Source organism: Miniopterus natalensis, chromosome 13 (genome assembly GCF_054644295.1).
Source record: "Miniopterus natalensis isolate mMinNat1 chromosome 13, mMinNat1.hap1, whole genome shotgun sequence".
NCBI classification, from domain to species: domain Eukaryota; kingdom Metazoa; phylum Chordata; class Mammalia; order Chiroptera; family Miniopteridae; genus Miniopterus; species Miniopterus natalensis.
The window spans coordinates 7,686,101-7,712,656 of record NC_142093.1 but is presented as its reverse complement, the minus strand read 5'-3'; the positions used below and the strand labels follow the sequence as shown (position 1 = coordinate 7,712,656).

The following is a 26,556-nucleotide window of genomic DNA, read 5'->3' as shown; positions in this document are numbered from 1 at the left end:
GACTTTGGGTTACCCAGAGGCTCCCTTTCCTTGCGCACCTCCTGGCCACCCCGCGGGTCCCAGCTCAGGGGCGCCCAGGGCTGGGGGGTGCAGGGCGGGGCTGCCAGAAAGGCCCGTGAGTGCGCGTCCGCCTGCGGGGCGGCGCAGCGGCCACCAGGGGGCGGGCCGGCGCCGGAACCGGCCGTGCGCGGGGCGGGGACGCGGCGACGCCGGCGCCCGGTCCCGTGACCGCGCGCCCCGCCCGCGCCGCCGCCGTCATGCAGCCCCCGCCGGTGCTCGTCACCTCCAGGTGAGCCACGCTCGGGCGCCCGACGCCGCACCGTGCGCGTCGCGGGGTGCCGGTGCGCGCGAGCCCTGTGCGCCCGGGCGGCGGAGACGGCGCCCCCGCGGGACCCGCCGCCCCCGGGCTCTGCGGCGCTGCGGCCGCTTATCCGGGCTCGGCCCCTCCACCGCCCTGCAGAAGAGGCGGGCGGCGTGGGGCGCCCCCGTCCTACAGACGGAGACACCGAGGGCCCCAGAGGGCCACGAGCTCACCCGGGACCCCGTGGCAGCGGGCCCTCCCCTCCTCTCCCCTGACCGCCTGCGGGCATTTCTTTTTGGCACAAAAACCGAGTCCCGCACCCATCCCTTCAGCGCCTGCCGTGTGCCAGGCCAGGTGCTCGGCACCCGGGCGGGGAAACGGGGATGGACGCAGACCCGGGACAGGTGCTGGGGGCAGTCGGTCCAGGTGGCCGCGGGAACGCGGCGCGACGGGGTGGCCAGGCTCCTGGGAGCGGGCGAGGCCGCGCCCTGCAGAAGAGTGGGCGCCACCCTGCGAGGGGGTGAGAAGGGGGCAGCTGCTCCGGCAGGTGGCCCAGGAGCAGTGCAGGTTAGAGCAGAGGCCTCCCAGGGGCCCTGGTCCCTCCCTGGGCCAGGCCAGGATGGACCTGGAGAGGCGGTCTGGACAGGCTTTCACTCTGCTGCTCTCCCCCCTTCAGCATCTGTAAAGTGACTCACTTCAGGTATTTTCCTACACTCCACCCTTGTTCCCCCTGCGTAAAATCTTGGGCGAAGACGCCAATTTTATTACATACATGAATGTGTTAGCCAGGGCACCTGCTATTTTTCCAGCTGTAACTGGACTGCCCTGCGACTCCAGGTCGAGAAAAACAGGATTCTTTAAACCCTGATGTGAGAACCTGCTCGGTCTCCTCTGCACAACACAGTGAGGTTGCAGGTCACGGCCTCATGGGCAGAAGAGATTCCCTGGCACCACATAAGTCACTTCCTCTCGCCAAGCCTCAGTTTCCTTTTCTGTAAGAACGGTGTCCAAGATTGGCAGGTATGAGCAGGGCCAGCAGTAGGCACCCTTCTCAGCCACTCGCAGACCCATAGGGGTGTGGCTTTGATTCTGGGTGCTGGGGAAGGGCTGTCCTCACAGCCCCACCTGCACAGGGCTTGTTCACAGACAAAGGTGCTGGTGGCGAAGGCCAGGTTCGTGCCCATTGCTCCTTGCTGGCAGCCACCAGCAAACCCAAGGGCTGCCTGCAGGGTAAGCCTCCCACCACCATCACCACGAGCACTCACACCTTCTCCCATCCAGCAGAACTTTATGGAGGGCCTACTGTGTGCCTGGTACCAATAGGAGGTGCCAATCAGTGAGGAAGTTGGGGGGAGGGGCTGTCTGCCTCCGACCTTCTGAGATCATGAGCCAGTGACTCCCTTTTTGTGCCTGTTTCCCTGTCTTTAAATGGGCCTCAGTAGCAGTGCCCTTGTGTAGGGCTGCGGGAGGCTGAGTGACTTGGACAGGTAAGGTCCTTAGAACAGAGGCTGCAAGCCCTTGCCAGTGTGGCTCAGTTGGTTGAGCATTGTCTCATGCACTGAAAGGTCACCTGTTTGATTCCTGGTCAGGGCACACACCCAGGTTGTGGGTTCGGCCCCCAGTAATGGGAAGGAACTGATTGAGGTTTCTCTGTCACATCAATGTTTATCTCTCTCTTTCTTCTCCTCTTTCTCTAAAATCAATAAAAACATATTTAAAAACAAAAGGAACAGAGGCTGCAGTAGTGCCAGCTAAGATCACACCCACCTTTAGCCCTTGGTCCTGCCTTGCTGTCCCACACCCAACAGTAGCACCCAGGTGGGCCACCGAGAGCAGCCCGGCTCTTGTACTCAGTGTAAGGACTGGAACGCTCTGTGGTTACTGGCGAAAGGAAAATAGGTCTGATTTATTTGGTGCATTTTTCTGTTTCACACGCGTCCCCCGGGGCTCATTTAACACCAAACTGACGGCAGGAAGGCCCGGGCCTTCTCGGTGATGCGTGTTATTACAGTGTGCCTTGTACCCATGAGCTGCTCACATGCAGAGATGTGTGTGGTCGGTGAATGTGAATGCACGCTGCATATGCAGGCATGTGGCGATTGTCCTCCCCAGTTGGTGACAGACGGCATCGTGTTGGTGATTGTCACATGCCTCATATGGACATGGGAGGAATCTGTGGAAGGGGTATTGGGGGCAGGTGTCACTTGAGAGATTGGGATGTAACTCCAGAGAGGGGAGGGGCCCTGCCCCAGGCACAGTGTTAGCCCCGAAGCTCCCCTCCCCACCAGGGCCTCCCCTTTCTCATTCTGAAAGTCCTGCCCAGCACATGGTAGGTCTCCACTTTGATGACAGCATTCCTGGCACATCCTGTCCTAGGTGTCTGTGTGGCGTATGGTTGTATGCACGGGTCTGCGGTACCCTTACGTAAGATGAGGGCACATTTCGCTTTTTTCTAACTTCAGAGGAAATGTTTCATAAGGTCTTTGCCCTGCATACTATTCAGCACGTTTGTGCAGCATTTACAGCTTGTCCCAGAAGTACAGTGTTTCACTGACAGTGGCCCTCTCTGTGCCTCTCGGGGGCCCAGGACTAGTGAGGGCCCGACGTCCAGTGCCCTCCCCGTCTCCCCCACTGGGCAGGTTCTGCAGCAGCCTGCTGCCGTCTGGGTAGCTGAAGGGATGTGCTCTCTCCATTCCTGGTGGGGCTTCACTCCCGCATTGTGCACAGAGAGCCAGGCATTTCATGGTGTGAACAGAGTTCCCCCTCCTCCCACAGGTCCTACAGGAGTCCGAGCGCCGAGCTTGTGTAAGATGCTTAGCTGTCCGTGATTTTCCGTGAGCCCCACTTCCTCTGCTCTCCCCTGTTTTCCTGCAGGAAACAGCCCTTTGTCCCTGAATGACCCAAAGACGGGGCTCAGGCCTGGGAAGCCAGGCTTTATGAGGGCCTGGCATGTGGCAGGGCTGGTGGCCTGGAGCTGTGACCACTGAGGATGGCCAGTGGAGCACCCAGACACCCAGGCCCGCTGAGCCACCCCAAGGTCCTGCTTGCATTTCGCTCGATAAGCCTGCTGACTGTAGCCTGAGCTTCCTCTGCCTTCTTTCCCTTTGGCAGGCGAGTGCAGAATGTCCACACGGGCCTCGACCTGGCCGTGCCGCAGCACCAGGAGGTGCGGGGCAAGATGATGTCCGGCCATGTGGAGTACCAGATCCTGGTGGTCACCCGGCTGGCTGCATTCAAGGCAGCCAAGCACAGGCCTGAGGATGTCGTCCAGTTCCTGGTGAGCTGGGGGCCCTGCCAGGATGCTCCCAAGGGTGCCCAGGGTCCAGGTGCGCAGACACACCTGCTGCCAGGGTATAAGTAGCATCAGGGAGCGGGCACTTTTTTTTTTTTTTTTTAATATATCTTTATTGATTTCAGAGAGGAAAGGAGAGAGAGAAAGAGAGATAGAAACATCAATGATGAGAGAGTCATTGATCGGCTGCCTCCTGCTTGCCCCTGACTGGGGATCACGCCCGCAACCCAGTCATGTGCCCTGACTGGGAATTGAACCCCGAATTCCTGGATCCTAGGTTGACACTCAACTGCTGAGCCACGCCCGGCCGGGCAAGCGGGCACTTCTGTAGCCAAGGCTCACTTCTGTAGCCACGGTCTCGCTCTGAGGACCAAGTAGAAGAGACACCAGATCCTAAGAGAGAAAACATTATGTCACAAATCTTTTGTTAAAGGACATTCAGCACATCATGGAAAGCCCCTAAAAGAGCCTGGTATTTTTATTTGCTTCTTGAATTGACTCTTGGTGAGAACCACGGTGTAACGTCAGCCATGGTTCTGGTCTGCTTTGCCCTGTGGGGCGGTTTGCAGCCCCTGGTGATCTGACTTGACCCAAGGTGAGCTTAACTCAGCCACACCTTCAGGGTCAGGAACAGAGGAGGGCAGATATCTAAGATCAAAGTCCCCGGGCATCATGGAGAGGCAGGTTCTGGGAGCCCTGAGGAGCACCTGGCCTGCCTGCTGGGTCCTGTGGAGAGGGCCGGCCTCATGTGCGAGCATGTGCATGCGGACGTCTTTAGTACGTCCACCCATCACCCCCATGCCACTGTCTCCTGGTCAGTGACACCTGCCCCGTGCGGGGTATGCGTGTGGGTGCACGGGTGAGGGCAAAGGAGAATGTGTTTACTTCCCATGAGATCTAGGAATCTCTAAAGTTTCATGATTTAGCTAAAAAAAAAAAAAAAAAAGAAAATGAGCATTTTGCAACTTACTCCCCAAAAGGACGTAGGTGTTTTAGTATAAAAATGAATTTAATGGATTAAACCAGCCTCTGGGAAGGGTACTGTATTTGCTTGTGGTTTATCAGACACCCCTACCTCTGCTGGACACACACACGCACTGATGTCAGAAGGATGTGGGCAGTGATCCTTCTGCCTGGCTCACCCGGGCATCAGTAAACAGTTCCCTCCTTGGCTCCTGGTGCCTCTAGTCCCAGAACTCAGGTCCTAGGGTGTCTATGGGCCAGGCCTGCATGGAGTGATCAGGCCAGCAGAGGGCACTCGGCCCCCACCTGGCCTGCGCTGCCGGGTGGGGTTCTGCCATGGAGTTTTGAGGTCCTCTGGAGTGGGAACCTGCATCACTTCTGTGTAAGGGTCCTCTTCTTTTCCATGCGGGCTGTTCTCATGGAAGCTCCGGAAGAGGCCAATGTCTCCTGTTCCAGATCATTCCCCACGCCGGTTCCTGAGGTCTCCCAGTGTCCCAGCCACCCGCTGACATCTGGACCCCTCCGGTTGGGGTCAGAGGAGGACCCCTCTCTCCTGTCTGCACTCAGGAAACCACATGCTTCTCTCATTCCAGGTCTCCAAGAAGTACAGTGAGATCGAGGAGTTTTACCAGAAACTGAGCAGTCGTTACCCAGAGTCCAGCCTCCCCCCACTCCCCAGGAAGGTCCTGTTTGTTGGAGAGTCCGACATCCGGGAAAGGAGAGCCCTGTTCAACGAGATTCTGCGCTGCATCGCCAAGGATGCTGAACTGGCTAGCAGCCCGGAGCTGCTGGAATTCCTAGGTACCTGAGGTCCCAAACCCCTGAGGTCTCCCCTGGCCTAGAGCTGGGCCTCAACAGGCCCTGGGCACAGACTGTCAGGAGCCACTGCCTGTGCCGTGCTCTGAGGCTCCCACTTGTAACCGCCTCACTCCAGGCTTTTCCAGGGCCACCAACGCTCAGCGGCTGCAACAGGCTCTTGGAGCCCTGGCTGCCCCCCATCCACCCAGACCTGCCCTCCAGGTCCCAGGGCTCTGTAGGAAGCCCTCAGGTCCTGGCACAGGAGTTCAGGTGTAGTGAGGCACCTCGCCCTCTGTCAGTGGGTGTCAGATACCCTCTTTCTGCTCCCTCACAGGCACCAGATCCCCAGGGTCCGCAGACCTCACCAGCAGAGATGTCTCTGTCCTGGACACGGACAGCCGGGCAGGGGATGAGGAGGAGCCTTTCGACTTCTTCCAGCAGCAGGAACGCGCTGAGGGGCCGCCCACCCCAGGCCAGAAGGGTGATGATGAAGAGAAGTCCTCGGAGGAGGAGGCCCTGGACCCGCTGGGCATCATGCGGTAGGTCTCCCCGATCTGGGAAGCTCCCCCTTCTGGCTGATTCCAGGTTCTCTGGATGACTCCCCCTCCCTGCTGGGAGTCTGAGAAAACCCCTTCTCCCTGGTATGCCGGGGGAACTGGCTGTCTACTCAGCCTCCACATCACCTGTGTCTTTGGGGCTGGGCTGAGTCATCACCTGCCCCTCCCTGGTCACAGGGCGGCCCCCCACCACTACTCCTTGGCTGTGCAGTGAGGCCTGGCAGAGCTGCCCCCCGACAGCTCAGCTCAGGCTGCCCCAACCCACCCAGCCTGCCCAGAGACCTGGGTTCTCCATCCAGCTCATCATTGGCAGCCTGTGACCTGCGGCAGGTGACCAGAGCTCCCTGGGCTATATCTCACTGTCTGTAAAGCAGGGTATTTACCTTGACCCTGCCTCCCCACAGGGTAGGTGTAAGGCTCCCTTGAATCACATGGGTAGAGGGAACTGGTGACCTGTAAGGTGCCAACGGTATGTGATTCAAGGGGATACAGTGAGCCCAGGGTCCCTGGCCAGCGGAGTGTGCCCCCTTTATACGTATGTGCACACACCTGTACACACAAGCAAGCACATGCAGGTGCACATGGGTGCACACACACATACACTGCCTGGAGAAGAGGCAAGCCAGCTGTGGTCTTGGTGGTCCCTTCTGGGTGATATCCTGCGTCTGTCACCTTCTCTCCCGGCCCTCTACCTTCAGGGAGCTGTGCCTGAGCCCACACTGCATGGACCACTCTGTGCCGGGGGAGAGGGCTTACAGGCTAGAGTTGACTAGAAAGCCAGACATCTGCTCCCAAGCCCACATCCCCGAATGGGCTGTCATTACCCTGTTTTTGCTATGGAAAACTGAAGGGGTAAACTGCCGAAGAAACATGCTGGTAAATGGCAGAGCCAGGATTCAAACCCAGGCAGTCTGGCTCCACAGTTCAGGATCTTACACTCAGTTCACATCCCAGTACCATTATTTATCAGCTATCTGATCCCAGGCAAGGTACTTGGCCTGTTTCTTTAACCTGTAAAATGGGATAATAGCAGCTGCTTTCAGAGCATCCGTGAGACACGGTGTGCAGAGTGCAAAGGACAATGCGAAGTAGGATCCCCCCCTCTGTTTCTTGCACATTTGGGCTAAGAGGATGTGGTGAGGGCTCTCGGTGGCTGAGTCTGTCTGTCGCCCTCGTCTCGTGGTTGGGAGGTCCTGCCCAAACTCAGCTGTGCCCAGGTACTCCGGGAGACGGGGACCAGAGCCCGAGGCCCTGCAGCACCTTGGGGCCCAGGAGTCAGGCCCCTCGGAGTTCTCCACAGCCAGCCTTGTCCTAGAGCCGGTGAGTGGCCCTGAGAGAGCAGCAGCAAGGGCAACCAGGTTATGTCAGGAGAAATTTGTCATAACCCCTCCCTATCAGCCTTACATAACCTACAGGCCCTTCTTGGGCTTTATTTTGGTGAGACTGGGGCTTTGTTTGAACTCTCGCTGTCGGCTGTTCTGAGCTACCACACATAGTGCCAGACTGAGCTAGACTTGGGTAGTTTGTGCCAGCCTTTGGCTGAAGGAAATGCTTAGCAAAGTGGCTCCTTTTTTGGGTAGGAAAATGCTCTTTGGGGTTGGCATAGGCCGCCTTGGATTTCCTCCTTGCTCCAGTGGAGGATTGTCAGGCGATGCGTCAGCCATCCCAGGACCACCTGTCCCCCAACACTGTCCCTACCTCTGCACTCTGGGGCCTCACTTCTGAATCCTAGGAATGCTTAGCAGCAAACGGGATCCCAGAGGCTGAAGACCTTCTACCAGTGCTTTGTTTAATGACCAGTGTGACAACAGTCAGTGCTGTCACCTTCTCAGGAATAATAACTAACATTTTTTGAGAGCTTATTAAATGCTGGGAAGTGATCAGAATTTACGTGAATAAGTATTTTGTATTCTATTTCTTTTCTTTTTTTTAAGATGCACCAGTTGCTTTCAGGTTCCCTATGGGTCTGATTTTGGACATGGAGGCCGATACCAGCACAGCCTCATTTTGTGTCTGAGAAAGTTGAAGTTTGTAGTCAAATAGCTCATCCAAATTCAGCCACAAACAGCAGAGTCAGGACCTAGTGCCACCCCCACACGGCCCCTCAGTTCCAGCCTTTCAGCAGTCCAAGAGCTGGGCAGGGCCCTAGGATTATCCCCCTTTCACAGATGGGGAGGTTGAGGACAGATGAGTGGGGCCTTGCCCAGAGCCGTGTGTGGCAGGAGCACTCGAAGTCAGATTCCCCTGGCCTCTCCCGGGACGCCCAGGTGGCCCGTTGGCGTTCTTGCACAGTGTCCTTTGGTGGGGAACGTTATGTTCTTTGCAGATGACTTACGTTTCGCATGAGTATTTCTCCATCCCGTGTCCTCAGTTCCTCTGCCGATGCTGCAGCCGGGCCTTCCCAGCTGCGCCGGTCCCACCCCGGGCCTGCCGGTGCCTCGCTGGGCACCGGTCCTCCCTGTCGCCGCCACGGCGGGGCGGTGTTGCTCCGCAGCACGTCTGCGGGAAGTCGGGAGCCGCCTGCACAAAGCCGGGAGCAGGGACCGGCCTGGCTTTTCTTTGTCTTTTAAAGCTGGTTTTGATTAGGGAAAAGACAGTTACTACACCATTAGAACCCGCTTAAGGATAGAAAAGGCCCTCGCCCGGCCCATCTGGACAGTCTGCTCTCCTGTTTGGGGGGGGTTTGTGCTCCCCTGTCCCAGGGCGATCCACATAGCTGCACACGTTAGCGCATGTGCCTATTTATTCTGTTTTTTTCACTTACTGTCCTCTCACAGTGGCTTTCCATGTCTTACATAGTTTTAGTATTTAACTTTCTATTTTTGAGACTTCACAGTTCTGAGAAAGATGAAGATCTACCATAATAGTCCTGCGTTCTGGTGGGAATACTCTGCTAGAAACATTTTTAATTACAACACGCATAATATGTGATTAGTATCTAAAAATTTAAAGCACAGTTAAAAGTCCTTTCTTCATGAAGGTATATACTTTTGGATATTCGTGTTTTATTGCCAAAATGGGGTCATGTCCTATGTGCTGTTCCATACATTGCTTTTTTTTTTTAATTATTTTTTTAGCTTATCTATGGTTTTTCCAGACCAATAAATAGACTTCTACATTCTTACTCTGTGATAGTCCACAGGGACAGTGTGCTGGAAGTGGCATTGCCGGGCCCCAGCTCGGGGACATTGTGTTTTCTGTAGGTTTTTGCTATCACAAGCAATGAGGAGCTTTTTCATATGCGGGGTGGTTTTTCTCTTGAGCTTCCCTCCCAGATACCTGCCCCAGCTCCTGCTCCCAACCTGCTATGGGCCTTGCTGTGCCACTCAGAGGAGCGAAGGGCTCCTTGGGGACTTCATACCCTATCGGGAAAGCCTGTTTTTCAAACCCTGCCTGCAATGCCCCGGCCGCTTCCCAAGTGTTCAGGGAGTCCTCCCAGCCCTGGTCCCTGAGGACTCTCACCTTCCCCGGGGGACAGCCTGATTCCTGGACAAACATGCCTTCCTGTGAGTCTGGGCTTCCCACACTTGGCTCAGGGGAGGGAGCCGGCGCCCAGCCTGGGCCACAGCCTGAGTGGAAGCTGGACGCTGCTTTGGCATGCAGAGCTGGGCAGTGCTTCCTGCAGGCAGCCAGGCAGCCAGCGATGGGAAAGGAGCAGAAGGGGGACAGCAAGGATGCCAGGGCCCTACCGTGTGTGACGCTGGCATCCGTGTTCACACAAACCATGAGTGAGGGGAAGACACTGGGCTTGGACATGGGGTGGCCCACCTCATGTACAAAATGCCTGACCCTGTGCCCGAGGTCAGAAATCGGGCATCATCCTAGATACGCCTCTTCCGCCCACCGGTCCCTTCAGCTGTCCAGACTTACTGCACTTCGCCTTCTGCTGTTCTCCCTGATCTTGTCTGCCCCTCACACAGTGGCTGCTCCCCCGCCCAGGCCCTGAGCATTTCTCCAGGGGCCACGCACAAAGCTTCCACGGGGACGGGGTTCCCAGCCATGCCCAAGTGACACCGCATAGACCCTCGCGGAATGAGGGTTTCTCGTTGCTCTGCCCGAGTCCCCTTCCCCTTTAGCCCACCCAGGCTGCTGCCACACCTCCATCGCCTCCTCTGGAATTACTGCCCTGTGTGTAACGACCGGTTTACATGCCTGTGACTGCCCGGCTGTGAGGTCTGGGGACACTGGCGGGCCTCACTCATCACCCAGCGCAGGTGCTCGCATGTGGAAGGTGCTTCATGTCCTGGGTCAGAGTGGATGATGAACTGCTCACGGGGCGGCTGAGGGCCGGTGGGGAGACCAGCCGAGGTGACTGAGCCAGCTCTGGGAGGCTCGAAGGAGCGGAGGGCTTTCTAGCTACGGGTCTGTGCCTCAGCGTGATGCTGGGAGCCCCTCTTTACTCCCTTCCCCCCTCCCTGGGGGGGGTAGGAAGACATAAGTCTGGATAAGAGATGTACTATCACCCTGTCTGTTCATCTCTGTTTATGAGTCTGTCCTTCCTTCCCCGCTCCTTCCTTCCGCCATCCATCCATTTTTTTCATTCGATATTCATTGAGCACCTGCTCTGAACCACGGACACTACTGAGTCCCAGAGAATGAAGTTTGGGGACCAACCCTGGGGCTTTTGGTCACCGAAGGTCCATATTTCCTGCTTGGTCGGGCAGACAGAGCATGGCCCGGGTGGCACGGGGCGAGCACAGAGGATGCCTGACTACAGCCCCAGGTGCCCTAGATTCACTTTATTTCAACTCAAGGCAGCAAAAGATCCAAAAACCTCTCCCGCGAGGAAAACAAGAACATTCATCCAGGTTGAGAGGAAAACTCCCAGACCAGGAAAGTCAGGCCTAATTTGTGCTCAGATCCAGAAAGAGGTAGAAGAAGGGAGATCACAGGAATCTTCATGGCTTCTCCAGATCTAGTTAATCACGCTGGGTCGCTCTCACTCCCTTTGGTCTTCAGAGGGTTCCCTGCTCTCCACGCCTCTGATTCCTGGTCCAGGGGAAGCCTTTTACTTCCCTGCTGCAGGGGCCCATTTGCTGGGTAGGATGTGAATTTATTTTCTCCAGGAGCTGTTCTAGGACCTGCTAGTTTCTGGGCAGTGGACCTGGGCCAAGCTCTCCGCCCCTCACTGCTTCAGTCCCTGCCGGTCCCAGGAGCAGGGCCAGGCAAAGGGTAATCCAGGGACAGCAGTGAGGCCCCAGGCCGCTCCAGTGGCTCCCAGACCTGACTGTCATCGGTTCCACAGGGTATCCCACACAGCTTCCCAGACTCACTCTGGGGCTCTGACTCTGGAGGTCTCGGCTGGGGCCACCTCCACTTCCACAGGTCATTAGAACTGGGCTAACTGCCTGATCAGTGAGACAAAAGGGGGAAACGTCCAGTAAGAGCAGCCACCCTGACTCTTCAAGAGGTGTGGGGAGCGGTGGCTGAAGTTTCTGGATATGCTTGCTTTAGGATAGAGTCTGGGCTGCCTTCAGCTTTCCCAGTAGCACCGGCAGGGCCTGGGGCAGGTGCCAAGGCAGAGAAGTGTCCCTGGTGGCCTGTGACATGAGCCCATCTAGCTTGTGCCTGGAACAGAGCAAGAACAGGGAGCTGGGTGCATGGCTTCCTGGCACAGCCCCCACCCATGTCTCCACTCTCCCTCTCTCCCTTCAAAATGGGCCACCATCTCCCCGAGCACAGCAGGATCGAGCCTGTTCTCCCACCACGTCCTGTATCATTCCTGTTCGTGGGACACTCTGAGAGGAGCAGAGGACCATGCCTGTGACCATGACCGCCCTCAGTTCTAGTTGCAGTGTCCCCTGCCTGCTGTGCAGCCTTGAGCAGACCCCTAGCCCCTCTGAACCACTGTTTCTTCATCTGCCCAATGACCCTGACAGAGCCTCTGGCCAGGACTTGGGCCCTGGTTTTAGAGTTATGCTCCGTCCCGAGACCTTCCAAAGCCAGGCGCACTGCTGGCTTTGGTGGCTTTTCCCCATCCCAGCTGGGAGCCTGAAATCCTACCTGGAGTCTAAATCCTGACCGTGGGAATGGTCGCCTCTGAGCGCCTTGCCCTCCGGCCCCCTCCCTGCTGCTATTTTTATCTGCTGCTGGTTAATCTGTACCATTGTTCAGGGGCAGAACTAGCCTTTCCGCGCAGTTTAGCCACATAATGTTGCCAACATGAGCTTAGATAGTGACCTCTGTCCAGGGGAACTGCCCGGCAGGCATGCAGTCCAGTCAGAAATCCTGTTTCCAGTAAAAAGCTTGTTCTCATTTTCAGGAACCTTAAAATGGCTCATTTAGGCATTAGCAGCAGGGATTGGGTCATCCTGTGAAACTAAACCCGGGTTTACTTATTTGTGTACTGGCTGCATAACTTACGGTGACGTGAGCAGCTCTGCACACTCAGCCCATGGACGTGCACCACCACCACCCGGCCAGGACAAAAGCGCCCCCGCCCCCCAGAGTTCCCCTCACGCCCCCTCCTGGCTTCCCACAGCAGTGTTGGGCCTAGAGCAGGGTCCCCTTAGGAGTGACAGAGCCTAGTGGGGCTCTAAGTAGCAGGGGCTTCCTGGAGGAGGTGTTTGCTCAGTGGTACTGTTTACTAGGTTGATGGAGGTTACTCCAATCAAGGGACGGGATGTATGTGGGGTAACAGAATGTTTACCAGGGCTGCTTTCTGCTCTCTCCTGGGGCTGGGCCCTGGGGTTTGTGGCCTCAGACTGCATCCACCCCCGTTTCCGTTTCTGAGTGGCATGGAGTCTGAGGTCAGCCACCCCCACACCCCTGGAAGCGGAGCGTGTCCTCTGACCTGTGACCACGCAGGCAAGCCTGAAGCCTGAGTGGCCCTTCCTGGCTGGGGGGTCCTGTGGCAGCTGGCAGTGTAGCCCGCACACCCACCCTCTCCTGCGTGGGATATCCCAACAGTGGTGGATCCCTGGGCACAGGGCCCGGCTGCTTCCAGTGGCAGGGTCTCGCCACCTCCAATGTCAGGTCCTCGGGAAGTTCCTTCAGGACACAAGCTCAGGCCCAGCCAGCACCTGTGTGGGTCTGACCAGGCCACCTGGGCCGTCTACAGGGCTGTCCCAAGACTTTCTAACCTTGAGTTTTGTCTGATCCTCCAGCTCCAAGAAGCCCAAAAAACGCCCTGAAGTAGCTGTGAAGCCCAGACCCTCACCCCGGCTCACCCTCTTTGATGAGGAGGTGGACCCCGACGAGGGGCTCTTCAGCCCGAGCAGGAAGCTCTCCGCTCAGGGCCCCACAGAGGACTCATCCCCCAGGGACCGTAAGTAGAGCCCCAGTGTGTTCCCGTCATTCTTGGTGCCCCTGGGTCACCCGACCAGCCTCTGTGAGTGGCTTCGCACCCACCACATGTGAGCAGGATAGAAGTCTTTGCCTTGTCCCATTTTGACATGGTACAGACTCCACTCAGGAGATTTTCTGCTGGAGAAATCTTGTCGGAGCCGCGTTTCTCACAGCCTGGAACATTCTGGAGCTGAGTGTTTATTCTGATCCCCCCTGGAAGGGGAGGATGGTTTCTCTGTTGCTTTGAGAAGTGTGGACTAGGATCGGCGCGGCCAGACATGGGCACGGGTGGAAAGTGGATGCTGACTGCCCCAGGTATTCCTTCTGCAAGTCTGGGATTAGGATTGTGGCAAGAGGTTTTGTGTCACCCACGTAGACCCCACTGGAGCATTCTGGGCAGAGATGGTAAAGGGAAGCTGGGCGTCCTTAGGACTTCTTCTCTCATTCCTGGGTCTGACCTTTCTTTACCCCGCCCAGGTCCTCTTCCAGGGCCGGGAATCAATGTCATCCTTTAATTCAGCCAACACTTGGTGACCACCGCTGAGGGTCAGGATGGGCCAGGACTTCCTCTGATCACTCTGCTGCTACCTTCTCCACAGCCCTGAAGTTGTTTGATGATCCTGACCTTGGTGGGGCCGTCCCCCTGGGTGACCCGTTACTGCTGCCGGCAGCATGTGAGAGTGGAGGGCCTACGCCCCGCCTGGGCCACAGAGAGGCCTCTGAGGAGCTGTTCAGGTACCACCTGTCCCCAGCGGTGCTTCTCCTGCTGAAAGTGGCCTGGGTAGAGCCACAGACCTGTCCCAATACGGGAGCACTTCACAGCCCCGATCTCTGGGGGAGGGGAGCCTGGCCTCGGGAAGGCAGGAGCCTGTGGGTAGGGGCTGGCCCTGAAGCAGTGATGGGCACTCGTGAGGAGAGGTGGGGCCAGCAGCTTGGCAGCTTCCAGAAAGAGAGAACATTGTGCCTATGCTCAAAGTTTAATAATTTATATAAAGAATAATTAAGTGTTCTAATGGTGAGAGCAAGTATAACGCATAAACAGGTTTGAGAACAAATAAAACCAGCCCTTGGCAGCTGCAGCTCACCTGGAGGGAGCAAGCGCAACTGCGCTGGACAGTGGCCGTCCCCAGCAGGGTCCCATCGTAGGTTTTATGAGGGGAGAGCGAGGCTTCATCTGTTGGGTGGAGGATTGGCAGGCCGTGTGCAGAATGACAGCCACTACTTGCCGTGCGTCCACAGCATGCTGGACTCTTTACACTTCACCTTCATCCTCACGACAGCCTCCTGGGTGGCTGGCATTATCTCCGTTTTATAGAAAATGGAGTGTGGGAGAGGGAACTGGCCCAAAGCTACAGCTCCCAAATGCATTGGCACCCAGGCCCGCCTGCCTGTGTCTGTCCTCGCACGCCTGCCAGGACGCTCCAAGGCTTGGAGGAGAGGCTGGGAGTCCGCCTCCCACAGGGCAGCAGCTTCCCGGGCTTCTGCTGCGCACTCTGAGCGTGTTCAGCCCTGGGTCTCTCCGTGGCATCATCCGTGCCCCCAGAACGCAGGCCATGCCTAGCGATTTACAGGAAGCCCAGTTGTCTCTCCAGGAACAAATGTGTGGTGCTGAGGCACTGGCCCCAGGAGTCTGCCATTCGCACCCTAGTTAGCAACCTCGGGCAATTACAGTTCTCTAAGCCGCCCCCCCCCCCCATCCTACTGTGCCTGAGTCATAGGGCAGCTTCTGTCTACATCTCCCCAAGGCCCCTGGCATCTGTTCACTCTTCTGCAGCCTCGCCCCTGGTATTCTGGCAGACTGGGAGAAGCCAGGATAGTTGCTATCTTTAGGGGAGAAACTGAGGCACAGGGAAGTGGAGTACAGGGTCAGGTCGAGGGGCGTGGCAGGACCCGGTGGAGCATGTCCCATCCAGGGAGCCTCTGCTGTCTCCAAACTCAGCATGTCCCAGTGGGGCAGTTCCGGTGGGACCTTTCTGGCAGAGTTGATTGTGCATTTATGACTCCGGCACTCTCAGACCTGTGGTCCAGAGCATCCTTGTGGGAGTGTTCAGAGGTGTTACTTCAGAGGGGCTCTGTGGCCAGACGGCGAGGGCAACACCGGTGTCAAGCAGGACTTGCACGAGAGTGGCTCAAGGGGGAGACACCACGCAGCCTTTCACTGCATTCGTGGGGCCTATTCTAGCCAAGGCCCAAGAGCCCAGGTGGAAGTTGAGCGCTTGGAAAGGGATGCCCATGCCGTCGGCCACCTGCCCCCCGCCCCCGAGTGAAATGCCCCATACCCACCTCAGAGCCAACCCGGCTTCTGTTAGTTCAGAATCAGTGCTCTGCCAGGCAGTGTAAACCCTGAACTCTGACACAAGCTGTCAGCTGCTGCTCTGTTTCCCCAGGGGCCCCTGTCTGAGGATAACTCAGTCCCTCTGAGCTTTTTGTGGGCACTGGGACTCCAGTGAGGATGCGGAGCCAGCACCTGCCTCAGGGTTGCCCAGGAAGGGCTGCCACATGGAGGCAGCCAGGCACCTCTGAGCTGAGGTTGCCAGGAGCAGCCTGTCCTTGGATAGTGCATCCTGGGATGGCCTTGAACCAAGTTGGGGGGTGGGTGGTGAATGGATCGAATGGGTCTTCCATTGTGCACCTGGCCCCCAGGAATGGAGTTCCCCCACTAGAGGCTGGCAGCAGGAGGGCAGAGTCCGGCTGTGGCCTCCTTCCTTAACTGCCTTCTGGTACCTGGGACTGGTTCTATGTGACCGTTAGTTGCTGCATCCTCTAGTTACGCCCCCCACCCGGCTTTGAGAGGCTATTAGGTCCAAGGCCAGGGTGGAATGTTAGTGCGCACTGGCTGAGGCCAGCTCCAGCCCTTGGTGGGCTCTGTCCAGCACCCGTGTGGCCCACTGAGGGCACTGTGGGCGAGCAGACCTGCCTGAGATGACAGCTAGCGTGTGGCAGTGCCTGAGTCGGAACCAGGATGCCTGACTTCAGAAGCCAAGCTCTCGTCTAGACCAAGTTCAGCCAGAGGAAGGATGAAGGAGGGGCTCTGGCTGTTGTGGGGTGGGGTCTGCTCCCCTGCAGCGTGCTCCTGTCCCAGGAGGTTATGCTCAGGGAGTCTCCCTCTGGTTCCCTAGAGTCGAAGAGGACTTGGACCAGATTCTGAACCTGGGGTCTGAGACCAAACCCCAGCCCCTGCCTAAGCCCAAGCCGCCAGTGGCAGCTAAGCCAGTGCTACCCAGAAAGCCAGCTGTTCCCCCCAGAGCGGGCCCATCTGAGGCCGAGGCCGAGGCCGGGCAGCAGAAGCAGCAGAAGCAGCAGCAGCAGATCCAAGCCATGGACGAGCTGGACATCCTACAGTACATCCGGGACCACGACGCGCCTGGCCAGGCCGCTCCCAGCCTCTTCTGACCCTCCCTCCCTCCCCTGTGCTGGCCCTGGGCCGGCAGCCCCTCTCCGGTGGGGGGGCCTGTGTGAGGTGGGGACTGTGCCTTGCAGGCCAGGACCCTTACTCTTGAGGGAGGGAGGGTGGAAGCCCAGGTCACAGGACCCCTGTCCTACCTTATTTCTTTATCTCTGGCCTTTGGGGTCATGGAACCCTCTAGGGTGCAGAGAGAAGGTCACCATAGGAATTGAGCCCAGTTGTCTTAGCCACATGCATGTGGAATAGAGAGCATGTGGGGCCCCCAGGATGGACTGAGACTTGGGGAACCCAGGGAAGCCCTGCTCAGGGCAGGGAAACTTTGTGTCTACTTGTGCCCACCTTCTCTGCCGCCTCAGCACAGGAGGGAGGGTGTGCCAACCTGGGTGGGGTTGGGGGGACCAGAGCCTCTGGGCAGCATGGCTCCTGGGCCTGTGGGCTCTGGGAAGGTCCCCCAGGAGAGGGATGCCGAGTGGGTCCCTGGGAGAGCTGGCTGGGTGGGGTGTCCCCGAGTCGCCTCTGAGTACCAGGTGCTAAGCAGGGTACTTTCCCGTGTGCCCATTCTCTGGGATATGAATGGCCTAACAAGCCCAGGTCTTCCTTTCTTCCTTTCCCAGGAAAGACCTGGCCAGACCATGGCCCCCTTGGGCCTCTGGCCATAGAGCCTGTGCCAGCCCCACAGCTCTGAGCAGTGACCCCAGTACCTGCAGAGCTCTGCGCGGCCCTGGGCCTGGCGAGTTCCTCCTGTGCAGAGTGGGCTCGGGCAGAATGTGCCCCAGCTGCTGCTCCGAGGGCCTAGTCTGTCCAGCGGCAGGTGCTGCCAGGCCTTCCCTGTCCTCGGGGTCTGGACTTGCTCACCCGCCTTCACAGTGGGAGCCGCTTTCCCAGGGAGAAGGAGCCTAGTGCCCGCAGGGCCAGTGCCTTAGACTTCTCCTGGACCCCACGCCCAGCACACGGTCCTGGCCTGGTGTGGCGCTCAGGAAATTCTCAGTGAGTAAATGATGTTTAATAGAGAAAAAAAATTCCTTCTTATGATACATTCTTCATGTTCAGACCTAGTTTTAATGAAACACAAGTTTTTTATGAAATGCAACCACTCTTACCCTTTGGCTTGTCCTGTCTGACAGAGGCATTGGAAGGGGCTTTAGGACAAGTAAACAACCCTGAGAGAGGCCCCCTGCCCTGGGGCCAGGCGCTTGCTGCCATCAGAGCCTCTAGACCCCATCCCTGCCTTGTGCCAGGACCCATGGGTGGTAGGAGCGCTTCGTCTGATCTTTTGTGCCTCTCACTCCCCCTCGTCAGCTGTCCAGTCCTGAAAAGGCTATCCCTACCCCCCACCCGTGCCAGAGTGAGGGGAAACAGGCAGTTCTGGGGTCTGAGATCTGAATTCCTCTTTGCCTTACCCAGGCTCCCAGGGCCCTGTCTCCCATGCCCTGAGCTGGCCCTGGGACAGCCTCAGCCCCGGCTGCTAGCATGCCACTCCTGTTCACTGCCAGGCCTTCCCGCCCCACGCAGCCCCGCCTGCTCCCTCACAGAGTGTAGGTATGGGCTAGCTCTGCCTGGGCTCTTTCCTGCCCCGTTCTCAACTCTGCACCCATCCCAGCTCCCTGCCCGTCCCTTACTGCCTCCCACCACCACTACCTCCCACCAACGTGTAATGTGGGAGCAGAGGGCGCAGCTGGCAGGTGCCCAGTGCCCATGGTGGGCTGGCCCTCTGGTGGGGGTCATAGACAGAACCTGCCACTCTGGCATGAGTTCATCCACTGTGACCCAGCCTCCTCGGTGGCCTGGTGCTCTCTGGACACCTCAGCGAAATGTGTGCCTCCCAGATACTGATGCTCAAACCGCGGCTGGTTTTCACCACAAGTCTGTAACCTGCTGGCGAATCACTGGCACCCAGTCATGCAATAAAGTCCACGTCAGTGACTTATTCCAGCATCTGTTAGTGGTGGTCTTTTCTGCACCGGGGATAATGGGGGACAGTGGGGGGGGGGTCTTTGTGACAGTGAGCTCAACAAGGGAGCTTCCCTTGCAGGACCTGGGGCCTCCCTGCTGCTGTTCAGTAGGGTGAAGTGAAGGTAAAGGGAGCATCCCTCTGTGTAAACTGAGGCCCAGGGGCCCAGTCCCAGGGGAAGTCAGTGGGTCAGTAACTGTTCAGCCAGGACCTGTTAGGGACAAGGACACTTCTTTCTCCAGACCTCGCCTCCCATCTCTTCTGAGTGGGGACTGGTCCAGGAGGTCCCTTGACACCAGGCAGCCCTGTCCATCTGTGCACACGCCTGTCCTGGCCTCACACCCCTGCCTGAGCTCAGATTCTGAGGTTCTGCTTGGTGCCCAGGACCCCGAGGTGAGCTGACATCCCCGGGAGCCAGGCAGGCCGTGCAGGGGGCAGTCTCAGCCTGCCCTGGCCGCCCCCACCTCTGGGCTCTGCATCTTGTAGCTAAGCTCAAATTGGGGTTTTGGCTCCTGAGGACAAGCAGCTGGGTCCTTCTGAGGAGGACCGCTCAGCGCATGAGTCTGGAGCTGAATTCACTGCAGCAGGTAAACAAAGGTTTAATTGGGGGCAGCAGTGTTTGTTTTGAAGCTGTTGTGAGCGCCGAGGAGCGGATGTGCCGTCTGTGACAGGGTCCCCAGCATTGTTCCTCTCAGGAAGACGGGAATCCGGCCAGTCCTCCTGGAAAGTCCCGATCAGGGCACCTATTCTGGCCAGCGCCAGCCTTCAAAGCTCTGCTGTCCTGTGATCATATCAGTGCAGGGCCTCTGGAACCCAGGTCCCCTCTGCCTGTGCTGGGGGCTGTCCTCACCCCGGACACAGACCCATAGCAGAAGTCCAGGCACTCTCTCAGGGGCCTCGTGGCCTTAATGCCAGGCTGCCACCTTGGCATTGTGTCTGTCCACTCTGTGCAGCGCTTCTTGACCCGGTGTCAGGCTCTGGTTTGTCGCCACACCTGTGATCTCCAGGGAACACTGACGTGGAAAGTTGTGCTCAGTTCTCTAGCTCGCCCACTGTTGAGCTGAGTGTGTCCTGGTAGAGAGAAGGGCAGCAGAGCTCTGTCCCCTGGATGCTGGTCCGTGTGTGTGTGTGTCTGTTTTTCCTTTTGGTTTAATAGTCACTTTGCTGATTTCTTCTAAGACGTGCTCTCAGTCCCAGAGGGCGGTTCTTTTTAGATTAGAAAGCAGAACAGCTGACGTCTTGTCCACCTGTTTCTCAGACAGACCATCAGGAGCAGCAGAGAGGCTGAGCTCGGCCCAGGGCTACCCCAGGGCCTCGTTTTACATCCCAGACGGTCTAGGACTCTTAACTAGGCTCTGTCTGGTCAGATGGGTGGCCCTGGGATTGGAACCCTCGCCTCACAGGCTATAAAATCCATGGTCATGGGAATGAAAAATGCTGCAGCACCTTGGGGGGGAAATTTGGCAGTTTCTTAAAAAGTTGAATTTACATTTACCATACGACCCAGCAATTGCACTCCTAGAAATATACCCAAAGAGCCCGGCAGGGCGTGGCTTAGTGGTTGAGCAGCGACCTAGGATCCAGGTGATTGGGGTTCGATTCCCGGTCAGGGCACATGCCCGGGTTGTGGGCTTGATCCCCAGTTGGGGGCGTGCAGGAGGCAGCCAATCAATGACTCTCTCATCATCTGTGTTCCTCTCTCTCTCTCTCTCCCTCTCCTTTACTCTTTCTGAAATCAATATATATATAAAGAAATATACCCAAAGAGAAATGGAGACATGTCCACCCCAAAATGTGTACACAAATGCTTCTTTCATCATGGCCAGAAAGTGGAAACACCCACACATCCACCAGCTGCTGTGTGGGGTGGCCACACAATGGAATATTATTCAGCCATCAAAAGGAATGGTTCACATGCTACAACGTGGATCAACCTCAAACACACTGTGCTGCGTGAAAGCAGCTCGACCCAAAAGACCGCATATTGTGTGATTCTATTTATATGAAATTCCCGGAAGAGGCAACTCTGCAGAGTCAGAAAGCAGATCCGCGGTTGCCTTGGGCTGGAGATGGAAACAGCGATTACAAACGGACACAAACGACCTTTCTTGAGGGGCAATGAAGATGTCTAAAATTGGCCTGTTGTAATGTTTGCATAGTTCTGTAAATTTACTGAAGACATTTAATTGTACACTTAAACTAGGTGCATTTTAAATTAAATTATGCCTCAATAAAACTGTTAAAATTAATGACGGGGCAGTGAAACAAACAAAAATCCATGGGCAACAGTGTGGACGAGCTTCTGGCTCTCCAGCCTCCCAGCTGGGCGGCCCTGGGCCAGCTCCCCTCTCGGTGCCTCAGTTGCTGACCTGTAAAAGGGAGATAACCGCACCTGCCTCGTCAGGGTAGTTATCAGGAGGACGTGAGTTAACATGCGCAAAGTGCTTTGATCAATGCCGGGCGCACAGCACACGTATGTGAATAACAGTTAAAATTCTGTTGAGTGTCACTCGGCGGTTTATTGCGCTGTAAGGGATTCCAGGGTCCGAGAGCTGCCTCTCCCTCCAGCAATGACAGCCAGACCTTTGGGTGGGAAGGGAGCGGTCGCCCTGGCTCTACGGAGGGGAATGCGGGTGAGAGGAGAGGCTGTGCCACTGAACTGCTGCCACCTGGCTTCCCCGAGCCCCAGTCTGTTCACCTGCCCAATGGGCTAAGCCGCCGCACGTGGGGCGGGGACCATGGGAGATGCACGTTTAAAACCAGCTGAGGTCCACGAAGGGCCCTGGCTCTCTTCGCCACTCCCAGTGGGCTGAGAAACGGGGGGACCAGCCACCAGTGGTCCTGCCTGGTGCCTGGGGGCTCTCGGATGTGACCGGGGGCCTGGAGCTGGATGGCCGCGGAGGTCTGCAGGAGGGAGGGTAGGTGGAACATGCTGGAAATGAGCCTCTGGAAAAGGCCTCATCCTGATGAGGATTAATAATAACACCAGCGCAGCAGGAAGCTCGTCCCAGCACGCCCCACGCTCCACACCAAGTGCAGCTCTCCCAGCCCCATGGAGACAGCAAATAAACACATGCTTCTCTCTCTTGGCCCCTGACCTTTTGTTCAGTGACCGACTGGACGGGGCGAGAAGGGACGGTCAAGTGGAGAGAGGTTTCTGGCAGTGCTGACAGCCCGGTGGCCATGCCAGGGGCACTGGTGCCACTTCCTCTTTCTGCCTTGGGGCTCCTCCAGCTTCCTCAGCATCCCCCTGGGCAGGACTGGGGGCAGGGAGGGGGGGGCAGGTGGCGTGGGGGTGGCGGCGAGGGGTGTTCCTTCACCCTCCTTTGAAAAGAAACCCCACCCACAAAGACGTGCAAATATTCATAACAGCCCTGCCCCCAGGCAGAGGAAACCACCCAAATCTCCGTCAGTGGTCAACAGGTGCATCCCTGCAGCTCCTACTACTCAGCAACAGAAAGGAAAACACTAGGAGCTGTAATGGCGCGGATGGATCTCAAAGACAGTCTAAGTAATAGAAGCCAGACCCCCAAAACTCTACACTGTATGATTCCATTTATATGAAATTCTAGAAAAACCAAAACAAAACGCTGGAGACAGAAAACAGATTAGTAGTTGCCGGGGCTGGGCCTTGGCTGGGGGAAGGGGAGATTGACGACAAGGGGACCTTTGTGAGGTGACAGAAATATTCAAAAATGTGAGCATGACTATAAACAAAACTCATTGAACTTTACACTTAAAATGGGGAAGGTTTATTGTACGTAAATTGTGCCTCAATGAAGATACTGAGAAAGGAACCACAGTACAAAGCGAAACATCCTCTTACCGTAGGACCCAGTCATTGTGCCCCTTGGTATTTACCCAAATGAATTAAAACGTATGTTTGCATAGAAACCTGGATGTTTATAGCAGCTTTATTCATAATTTTCAAAACTTGGAAGCAACCAAGTTGCCCTTCAGTAGTAGGTGAATGGATAAATAAACGGTGGTGCTTCAGACAATGGAATATTGTTCAGCGCTAAAAAGAAATGAGCTGTCAAGCCATGAAAAGACCTAGAAGAACCTAAAATGTGTATCACTAAGTGACAGAAGCCGAGCTGAAACGGCTACACACTGTCTGATTCCAATTATACGACATTCTGGAAAAAGTAAAACTATGGAGACACTGAAAAGATCAGTGGTTGCCAAGGCTTAGGGGGGAAGGAGGGATGAGTAGGTGGAGCATGGGGCATTTTTAGGGCAGTGAAAACACTGTGTATGATACTACAGTGTCATATGCATTTGTGCAAACCCACAGAACATACAGCCCCAAGTGTGAACCTAAGTAGACTGTGGACTTGGGTAATGACGTGCTGATGGAGGTTCAGCAGCTTGAACAAATGTGCTGTTCTGGTCAGGGGTGTGATAATGGGGGAGGCTGTGCATATGTGGGAGCAAGGGAACTCTGCACTTTCTGGTCAGTTTGGCTGTGAACTTAAAACTGCTTTCAAATATAATGTTTATTTAAAGAAAACGAAAACAAAAAACCACAAGGAGGAGGCTCTTAGCCCAGAAGACACTCTGGGCTCTGAGATGCCAGCCTTGCCTCCCCCGAGCACGCCCGCCTTCAGTAATATCCCCCCAGGCTCCAGTGTGCCCTGGGCTCCAGCTGAGGCTCAGAGACATTCAGCTGCTGGTGGAAGGGCTTCTGGTCCCGCAGGGCCCTGGTGTGGGGCAGGGCCCAGCCTCTGTCTCCCAGAACAGTCTCATCCTGCTGCAGCTTTGGACAGAGGGGCCAGGTTTGGTTTTGTCCCATGGCCACGTGAGGGTGGACGTGCTCCGCATGACTACATGCTGGGAGATTGCACATTTCCTTTCATTTCCTCTTATCTAGGCCTAAGGCTTATTCTCTCATAACTTTAAAAATTACCTTCATAGTTGTGGTTATAGTCTCTTCTTCCTTTATAAGAGGTTTTTGTCTCTTTTTTTTTCATTGGTTCTATTTGTCAGAAATTTATTCTAGTCATCTTTCCAAAGATCCAGTTTTTGGTTTTAAAGTTGAATTTTACTTTTTTTTAATCTAATTAATTTCTATTTTAATTTTAGTATCTATTTCTTCTTTGCATTTTTTAAGTTTTCTCTTTGGAATGATGTTAGCTATTTATTTTCCTTTTTGTTGTTAATTTTAATAAAAGCAGTAAAGGAAACAAAATTTCCTCCAGCACAGCTCTGCCACCTCCCATAGATTGTATCATGTAGTGATCTCACCTTCTTTAATCTTTACACAGTCTAAATTTGTAGCTTTTATTTCCTGTTTAAAACTGGAAAAGTATTTTAAATCCTAGTAGTGTTGGTATGTTTGTGCTTTTGTTTCTGAGGTTTCATCACTATTATTATTATTGCCCCTGTCATTTATTTCCAGTCTTAGGGTCTGAGGATGGGACTCTGTATGATTTCCACTTTTTAACTTAAAAATCTTTCTCTACAGAGATTATAAATGTTCCATTGATACTTTTAAATATATATTGTTTGTAGAATATGTGTCATTGTTAAATTATTGATTATGTTTCTCAGTATTCTGTATTCTTATTGCTCTGGGCTCCCCTGACCCATCGTTTCTGGGGGGAGATATTGTAGGTAGCCCACCATCATGAAGTTTTATCCAGTTCTCCTGGGAGTCAGTTGGTGTTCAGTTTTGGGTGCAGGTGCCCAGTGGTCTCTGGCCTGGTCTCAGAGGTGCTGAGGGTTCCCATGGGGATATGACCTCACAGTAGACAAAGGAGCTCAGGGTCCCCGGCTCATCTAGCTTCTGTCTCTGGATTGATGCTCCCAGCCCACTTTTCTGTGGCTCAAGTCATTGTCTCCACAGAGGTGCCTGGCCTCAGAGGCATGGGCATCAGGTGGACACTTACAGGCTTCCCCTCCCTCTAAAAGGGCAGGAGGCGAAAAGGTCCTGCCCACAAATAGGGGTTTCCATGCCAACTGAGCAGGCTCCGGGAACACCTGTGTCTCTTGGGTGGCCATCCGTCCTCTCTGGGCTCCTGCCAATCAGGCCAGCAAGAGCTGGTGATTTGTTTTTCTCCTGGCCAAGCAGGCTCAGCTATGGCTCTTCTCAGCAAGCCTGACCACTCAGGCTCCTGAAAACCAGTTACTTTTCACGACCTCTGCGTTTATGAAGGTTGACCTTGCCCCCTTTATGCTCAGGACTGAGGGAGAGGGCCGGGGGGAGAGGTGCTGCCTGCCTCGGTGGGACCACATGACAGGCACAGGGAATGCCTGAGAAAACTCTTAAAGGGTGGGGAGCTCAACTGCGATTTGCAGGGCACAGTGGGTGGCCTTCCCTGCCAGGCCAAGGGGCCCTGGAGTCACTGGATGATGGGGAGCGGGGTGGGGTGGGTGGGACCCCCGGGGCCTTGGAAGATGGAAGGGGTGAGGTGAGCGACGGGAGCAGGGCAGCCCATTTCTACTGCTGATGTTGCAACCCTGGTGAGAGGCCGCTGGGAGTGCGGCCCCCCAGGTCTAAGGAGCCCGTGTGTGTTTGCGTGTTTCCTGGGAATGACATGAGCTGGGACTTGTCTTTCTTGGCTGCATCTAAATTGAAGACAAGCTCTCCCCTGGTTTGGCAGGAAACACCTAAAGCTATTGCCAAGACATCTGTTTCATTTTCCTTGGCAACAAAAGGCATCCTGAGAGAGAGACTCGGGGCTTAGAACCAGGAACATCCAGAATTCTTTTCTCGCACGGAGTTTAAACGGAAGCCCCAAAGCTCAAGTTTAGAGCAGGTCAGACCCAAGGAGCCTGGGCTGTGGGGAATCCAGAATGTGGGGGGAATGAGGGGGTGCCGGGGGTCCGGATGGCAGGCGGCACAACCAGGTGAGGCCTAAGAATGTCCTGAAAATCAGATCCTGGAGCAGAGGCCCTCTTGGGGGTGGGGGTGGGGGTGAGGGTGGGGGTGGGAGTGGGGTGGGGGAGACCCCTCTCCTGTGTCCTGCTTGACTTCTGCAATGGAGGACTTGGGGACCGCGCCACACCCTCCCCACCACTTGTTAATACCTGCCTTTCGCTCACAGCCGTCCTCATGAATATGAAGTGGTATCTCCTTGTGGTTCTGATTTGCATTTCCCTGACGACTGATGATACTGAGCATCTTTGCATGTTCTTATTTGGCCATTTTTTATGTTTTCTCAGGAGAAATGTCAGTTTAGATCCTTCGCCCCTTTTTCAATTGGGTTATTTGACTTTTTAATATTGAGTTGTAAGAGGTCCTTATTTATTCTAGATGCAAGTCCCTTATCAGATATATCACATGTAAATATCTTTTCCCATTCTGTGAGCTATCTTTTCACTTTCTTGATCGTGTTCTTTGAAGCATAAAAGTTTTACATTTTTAGGAAGTCCAGCTTACCTAGTTTTTCTTTGGTTTATGCTTTTGGTGTCATAGATGTCCCAGTTTTTTAAAGAAATATTTAACAGAGAGAACCATGCCCAAGCCAGAACAGTAATTGATTCCTTTTTGCTCTTCCAAGCTGAGACTTTTAAATCATTTTTTTATTATAGTCCACTTCATTCCAAAAATAATTTGATGCTACTTATAAAAATTCAAATAAGAAAAAGGATACCATAAATAAAGACTTCTAGACAAAATCAAAGTATGTCTCTGAGATGGAGTCAAAGGTAAAATCAGTGTAGAATTACAGGGCTTCCTAGGGGCCAAAGCAAAGAGGAAAACGGAATTATTTATAAGATTCACAGGCCCAGGAGGTAAACACACATCTGCAGCTCAGGGGAGGCATCGGTTTTGCTGGCACAGAGTTCAGAAATAAACTTCTTCTATGGCTCCTCTTAAAAGGACAGTGTGTCTGGGTTTATCAGCTAAGAGAGAGCACATGCACGATGCCCCTGATAACCTACCTTCTCGCAGCACATTTTCCTTCCCTGTCTGTTTCCAGACCCCCATCTTTTCCTGTGCACAGTGTTGCCACCCATGAAATTGTCCTAGTTGTAGTAAAATCTTTTCAAAAC

General features: G+C 55.3%; 1 protein-coding gene across 1 annotated transcript; it reads left to right on the top strand.

Annotated features, from left to right (window-relative positions):
• Window positions 1-832: 832 nt before the first annotated feature.
• Window positions 833-18,531, top strand: HS1BP3 (HCLS1 binding protein 3). Its single transcript, XM_016224738.2, has 7 exons — window positions 833-1,001; window positions 3,413-3,578; window positions 5,150-5,357; window positions 5,689-5,893; window positions 13,018-13,178; window positions 13,798-13,933; window positions 16,318-18,531. The coding sequence occupies exons 2-7, from the start codon at window positions 3,480-3,482 to the stop codon at window positions 16,589-16,591; spliced, it is 1,083 nt and encodes a 360-aa protein (XP_016080224.2). The 5' UTR covers window positions 833-1,001; window positions 3,413-3,479; the 3' UTR covers window positions 16,592-18,531.
• The last annotated feature ends 8,025 nt before the right edge of the window (window positions 18,532-26,556 follow it).

Coding starts and splice junctions, on each gene's coding strand:
- HS1BP3 (XM_016224738.2), top strand. CDS start 3,480: ATGATGTCCGGCCATGTGGAGTACCAGATCCTGGTGGTCACCCGGCTG. Junction 3,579..5,149: donor AGGATGTCGTCCAGTTCCTG/GTGAGCTGGGGG, acceptor CTCTCATTCCAG/GTCTCCAAGAAGTACAGTGA. Junction 5,894..13,017: donor GACCCGCTGGGCATCATGCG/GTAGGTCTCCCC, acceptor CTGATCCTCCAG/CTCCAAGAAGCCCAAAAAAC.